Source organism: Sabethes cyaneus, chromosome 2, assembly GCF_943734655.1.
Source record: "Sabethes cyaneus chromosome 2, idSabCyanKW18_F2, whole genome shotgun sequence".
NCBI classification, from domain to species: domain Eukaryota; kingdom Metazoa; phylum Arthropoda; class Insecta; order Diptera; family Culicidae; genus Sabethes; species Sabethes cyaneus.
Genome location: NC_071354.1, coordinates 75,056,808 through 75,063,645, shown reverse-complemented (window position 1 = coordinate 75,063,645; position 6,838 = coordinate 75,056,808). Strand labels below are relative to the sequence as shown.

Here is a 6,838-nt window from a genome sequence, read left to right as displayed (position 1 = left end):
AACATCTACGTATTACGCTCGCATTTAGATAACGAACCCGCAAGTACCTGTTGGAGAAGTTGGACAGCAAACAAACTCAGTCATCAGTTTGTCGAAGTATCGAGCGCCTGCACACGCTAATCAGTTTATTGGCTTTCCTCGACTGTAGAGGCAGCACCTGTTGATGCGCATCATCGTAGGTTTGAATATTGAGGAAAATGCATTCTGTGTCTAACAACGCCGTTCCGGATCAAATGCTAAATTTTGTCGAAAAATTAAACGCTCAAAATTATGCGACTTGGAAGCTTCAAATGGAACAGCTTTTAATCAAGCAGGAACTGTTGGGTGTTGTAAAAGAAACAAAACCGACAAATGTCGATCCAGCATGGTTGCTCAAGGATGGTAAGGCCCGCGCGGTAATCGCGTTATCTTTGGAAGATAACCAACTGAGTCATGTAATGGACAAAATAACAGCGAAAGAAATGTGGGATCAACTAGCCGCGTTCCATGATTGCAAGGTGCAGCCCAAAAAAGTTCCCCTTCTTCGTAAACTGTGCTCTTTGCGTTTATCCGAAAATGGAAACATGGCAGACCATCTGCAGGACATAACTGATTTGATAGAGCGCTGTTCGGAAATGGGTGAAGATGTTGGCACTCTTTGGTGCATCGCTTTGATTCTTTCGAGTGTTCCGCGAAGCTACGCTACTTTAGTGGCTGATTTAGAAGATCGTCCTGAACATGAACTGACAGTAGATTTGGTAAAACATGAATTGTTGGAAGAATGGGAGCGACAAAAAGTTAAAGCTTCGACAAAAAATCTTGAAAGGAACAATATCGCGAGAATAAAACCACTTGCCGCAAAAGAAGAGGCTCACATTCAATCGAAATGCTGGGAACTTGAGCACAAACCAAATAACCCGTACGTTTTAGTAAAAGATGATAAATATTTTGACACAAAACGTTCAGAAGCAGAAGCTTTTTTGTCGAAAATCAAAATGGTCGACGATTACCAAGGGCCATCCCAAACATTTACTACTAATAGTTACAATGTAAACTCGATTCAATTTAGGGAAGGAATCCCTAGGTCGGACGATTGGCCACCGGCCTACCAGGAAATCAACCCACCAGTGAATTATTGGATGAGTTCTAATGCAGAAGCAAGAGCTCAACAATCATTCAATTATGCCCAGGATAATTGGATGCATCAGCAAAGAACTTCAATCAATGATACTACAGCTAGACCGTTATCATCACCTGAATTTGCCTGGAAATTAGTATCGGTAAGTAGAAAGGTTTTCAGAAAATAATTCAAAATGGAAAAAACTACTCCGTATATAAGATTACGAATGATTGGCAACGACTGGCTTTTCGGTAACGAGGGCAAATTATGGTGTCCTACACTCTCAGACATATCCGACTGCAAAACGAGTGGTGGTCTTAGTACAGGGTTGTAAAATAATCCTTATCATTGCAACAAATGCCGCTATCGATATGATGGTGTGTTTACCATTATCGATGGTATGAAACAAATTTTATCAATTCCCTGATATACTTTCATGAAACTGATATGCGAAATATAAAACCTGTATATTTCACTTGACATCGAAAGCTACCTTGTATACAGTACAGAACGACCGTTGGAAGCGTTAGGACGTGTTTGTTTTAAAAGAGAATATCTACAAAATGGCTCAACTACCCGTGTATAATCCTGTGAGTGTTTCTGCTAAGTTCAACCAATAAAACCTGTTAGGAAATTTTATAATGATTTGATTGAGTACACACAGTGATAAGAGGTGATTGAGTGTTCAATTTATTTTACAGCCGTCGCCTTTCCTGGGATTTTTACCGGCTGGACTAGGCTTGTACCGGAAGGTGATAATTCGCGGAAAAATGAAGGAGGACCAGTAAGTAGCGTTTTAAGTATTTATGAACAATTACAATTTATTGACGAAGCTTAGCAAAGCTTTGAAATATGAAGTTGCGAATTGCGATTGTTAATATACCGTGCAGATTCGTTTAGAATACTGTCTAATTTGTCGGTGAGATTTCATCTAAATCATGATAAATGAATCAGTTATTCTAAACGAACGTTTAGGGTTAAATGATTTATCAACCCTGGGGATACTAATCAATATTGTTTCGACAAACATAACCAAGAAAAAAATGAATTTTAGCTGTGGCTCATTGGCAATTTTTTTGTCAAACCGACTAAAATAAATATCTGTTTTTGACTGAGTGTAACTTAGTGTCCGACATCGGAACGAAAATTGAAGGCCGATTTCCGGTCCGGTTAAAAATCGGAACAAACTTTTTTAGTCCGACTATTCCGGTGCGATTTGGCTCTGTTCTGGAACTTTCGTTCCGGTGTCGAACACTAGTGTAACTTCGAAAGCCCCCAAATCATTATGTGGTGAAGTCTACTGATTGTTAATCGTTCAAGGTTAATTACAATAACGGTTTGCTCAGAATGTCTAATCTAGCTAAAAATCAGAGGGGTTGTGCACAAGACACGACCGCATAGGTGACGTAGGACCACGTAAGTCTCTTTGTAGCGATAGTAGGATGTATCCATGTATATAATAATACGATTCTTCATGTATACAAGCTACATCCGTAAATAAATTTGTATGATATGTTTCTACGTTGAATAGTGCTTTTCCTTTGGTAATCGGTAGACGGTACGCGCGAGTTTTCAAAAAGTTGAAAATTTTGCGCAACTTTTCTGCGGCTTACAAAAGGACACGGATAAAGCATTTACAACCTGCAGACGTATTGGAAGTCGCAGAAAATGTCACCTGTGACCAGAAAACTTATTACCGTCATTGGTTGGTCGTCCGCAATGGCGAAAAATTCAACTTTTCTCTCGTTGACTGTGTTAATTATGGTAATAACTGGGCAAGAAAATATAATAAACTCTTCAATCGTTGTGTGGCCCTTAAAAGAACCGATTGTTTGATTATCATAACTCCTGCTTGCAATAAACTTGCACTAACGCATTTAACGTAATTCTCTGTTCGGTAAATTGGAGTACCGATAACCGCTAACCAGGCACGGCTTGTTGCAACGGACCAACCGGAAAGCCTCAGCAGCTATGAGATCAACGAAACCGTTCGTGTATGGTCCTGAATCACGAGAAATACCACTCCAAGTGGCCAGCTGCAAGTGACGATAATTCTGATCGTTTTGTTGTCGCGAGCAGCATATTTCCTGCCAATTCCAGGACTTCAGCAGCCAACTATGCCATCACGGCAACGAAATGAACCACCAGCAACAAGCGAACAGCAGCGCAAGGCGATCGGTTAAAATTATTGCAAAGAAGCGAATAATCAGATCAATCTAAGTTAAATAGAATTTAAATCTGTGAGAGAAAATTCCTCAAATCTTCATGAACAAATATTTCGTTCTTAAAAGAACGGTTTTTCAACGTGACATGCTGGAAATTTAAGCCTTCTTTTCCCGTCTTCTTGGGCAGCAACAAAACAGTTTGAATGTTTGAAAAGACACTTCTCATAGCAGCGGTGACACGGGACAGCAATTTGTTCAACTCTTCGTTGTTGCGGATGGCCAGCTGCAAGTGACGATAATTCTGATCGTTTTGTTGTCGCGAACAGCATATGTCCTCCCAATTCCAGAACTCCTGTTGCCAGATAGTCCATCACAGCAGCGAAATGAGTGCTTCAGCTCCAACACACGGTCAGCCGCCAATGAATACGTGCACGAGTCGTACGTGACTTCCGTTTGCCTGGCAAACGATGTTAGCTCTAGCTTAGCTAGCGTTTGAATAATGCTGTTCGCCGGCTTACCACGTATTATGTACCAGGAGCAAGCGACAAGCAACGCCCATTTTTCTTGGTTCTTTATTCTATCATCTACGTGTAATAAAAAATCGAGCATTTCAATTTCAGTCTGAAGGGCGAAGGTGATCGGTTAAAATTATTGCAAAGAAGCGAATAATCAGATCAATCTAAGTTAAATAGAATTTAAATCTGTGAGAGAAAATTCCTCAAATCTTCATGAACAAATATTTCGTTCTTAAAAGAACGGTTTTTCAACGTGATATGCCGGAAATTTAAGCCTTCTTTTCCCGTCTTCTTGGGCAGCAACAAAACAGTTTGAATGTTTGAAAAGACACTTCTCATAGCAGCGGTGACACGGGACAGCAATTTGTTCAACTCTTCGTTGTTGCGGATGGCCAGCTGCAAGTGACGATAATTCTGATCGTTTCGTTGTCGCGAGCAGCATTTGTCCTCCCAATTCCAGAACTCCTGTTGCCAGATATTCCATCACGGCAGCGATCATTGAGTGCTCCAGCTCCAACACCTCGCTTGGTGAATTTGCATGCCTTGGTTGCCTTATCCGTGGAAAGCAGCAACAGCTGAAGCTCAACAATTTTCGATCGGATTCTACAGGGCGTAAATTAAATACAATCATAAGGAAGCTTAACCCATAGCTTATATCATATATATTTCTGTCATCCGTGCTAGGGAAGCACTGACGAGGGAAGGCAAAAATATGAAAATAATTCAAATTTTCAAAATCAATTCAAAAACAAAAATTTTTCAAATTCATTTTCAAAAACAAAATCAATAGTTTTCTATATTTTCAATATTTTCAATCGATTTCCCGATCAATTGGTGTAAATATCTTGGAAATCTATTGAAAATTGACTGAATTATAAGCCGAAGCGTGAAAACGCGTTTGTACTTTGATGACGTCATTTCCAACAACCAATCACGAAGCGAGAATTCTGGTGAAACATAGGTTCATTATTTTCAATTTTTCAATAGTTCAACATCAAGAATCCACACTTTTCTTTATTTGGGTCAATTCTTAGAAGATTTTCCAATCAATTGGTGTAAGAATATTGAAAATCGATTGGAAAACCGCTGAGCTATTAGCGGTCAAAACCTTTCATTTTTCGTGACGCTCGCATTTTTCGATTTTTTGGAATGACACCCTATCTCAAAACTTGCCGTAAGACGTAGTCCTACGTCAAAATACATTTTAGTACTAACCAACGACAACGACCAGTAACGTTGTGGACGAATTGATAAAACAATGTTGTTAAGTAGAAGCATATGAACACAGTTTGTTTATCGAGTAATGAGTCAGCTTCGATATAAGATATGCGCCATTTGTTTTATTACGACCCGACAAACTTCGTATTGCCACAAATTAAACTGTGTTGTACATAAATCGCGAATCTCGGATGACCTTAGTCACAATCTCGAGAGTTCATGGGTGTTTTAATATACAAATTATCCTCACAGTAATGTAGAAAACAACTCCCCCCATTTGCTTAGCCTGATAAAATAAAGCGGATAGCATTTAAATATTCGCTGTCATTACAAACCATTTCGCGGAACACCAATTCTCGGTGGCCATAACGCGGAATATAGAGTTTCGCAGAATACCATTTCGCGAAAAACCTTACGCGGGATGTACCATTTCACGGAAAATCTTTCCGCGTATATCAACTTACATCCATCAGCCAATAGAAAAGCAACGTCATTGAAAAATAACGAGAAAAGCAATGGTCCCATTTTGCTGCCTTGTGGTACCCCCGATCTATTTGTAAATGGGGAGGAGAGACATGAGTTGAGCTGCACGCGTAGCGTTCGATCACTTAAATAAGAATATAACCACTCAACAAAGTGTTGCGATGCGCCAAGTCTGGAAAGTTTACGTAAATCTATACGGTCGAACGCGGCCTTCAAATCTGTGTAAATTACATCAGCCTGAGCCTTTTGCTCTAGATGCGTGATGCAAGTCGATGTGAAATCCAGAAGATTCGTACAAACAGAACGACCTGGCATAAATCCGCGCTGATCGAATGAAATACATATAGCTTTTTGTACGAGCAAGTACAGCAGTGCACACAATTATTTCAAACAGCTTACACGACGCGGAGAGGCTAGTTATGCCACGGTAATTTCTTATATTTGTTAGTCTTATTATGTTTTCAGTTTTCAAATCTGGTGACCGGTAAACCAGATTTGAAAACTGAAAACATATAAGACTTGTTCCAAATCGCCGGGAACTTTCTTTGCTCAAACGACCTATTAAATATTCGACATAGCGGCTCCGCCACTACAGATGCACAGCGGGAAAAAACAATTGCTGGGATGGCGTTAATTTTAAAATTACTTAGTAGACTAAATAAGTAGGATAAAATAACAAAATGTCGACCTACATACAACCTTTGACTTGGGTTTCAAAACGTATTTCTTGTATTGGTATAAGTGCGGTTTGTTCTGCTTTCAGCATAACCTTATCAATTTTGATAAGCAACAAATAGAGTAAATACGCTATATTTTGTATATATGTATTTTCTGCATTCCGATTCTAATTAGTAGACTTTAGTCTACCCCGTGTATATCAAATGTGATATAAACGATCAAAACTTAAAGGTCCTACCAGAAATCCGACGCAAGACTTACAACTGATTTCTATCGATTTCCTTTCGTCAGGTTTAACATCAACTTCCAGTCTGGCCCGAATACGGATCCCCGCGATGACTGCCCGTTGCACATCAGCATTCGCCCCCGCGACAAGGTAATTGTCCGAAACACCTACCAGTTTCGCAGCTGGGGCATCGAGGAACGACACGGTGGCTGTCCGATCCAGAAGAAGGGCTACTTCGACGTGCAGATTACGGTCAAACCGGATGCCTACAGTATCGCCATCAACGGTTGTCAGTATTGCGAGTTTGCCCATCGGCAACCGTACGCTTCGGTACGGTTCATCCATATCGGCGAGGGGGCTCAAGTGGATGCCATGATTACCGAGTAGTGTGTTGCAACAGCCGAACCGGGCTGAAGATAAGCGCAGGCTAATTCGATAAGGATGATTGAACGAG

At 40.3% G+C, this 6,838-nt stretch overlaps 1 protein-coding gene across 1 annotated transcript; it reads left to right on the top strand.

The window, feature by feature from the left end:
- Positions 1-1,662: 1,662 nt before the first annotated feature.
- Positions 1,663-6,771, top strand: LOC128737833 (galectin-4-like). Its single transcript, XM_053832569.1, has 3 exons — positions 1,663-1,689; positions 1,801-1,883; positions 6,450-6,771. Exons 1-3 carry the CDS (start codon positions 1,663-1,665, stop codon positions 6,769-6,771), a joined length of 432 nt encoding a protein of 143 aa, XP_053688544.1.
- Positions 6,772-6,838: the final 67 nt, after the last annotated feature.

What these genes read in the sequence shown, in the direction of transcription:
- LOC128737833 (XM_053832569.1), top strand. Translation starts at nt 1,663, where the DNA reads ATGGCTCAACTACCCGTGTATAATCCT. An exon ending in AACTACCCGTGTATAATCCT is followed by an intron (nt 1,690 to 1,800) that starts GTGAGTGTTTCT and finishes TTTATTTTACAG; the next exon opens with CCGTCGCCTTTCCTGGGATT. An exon ending in GGAAAAATGAAGGAGGACCA is followed by an intron (nt 1,884 to 6,449) that starts GTAAGTAGCGTT and finishes TCCTTTCGTCAG; the next exon opens with GTTTAACATCAACTTCCAGT.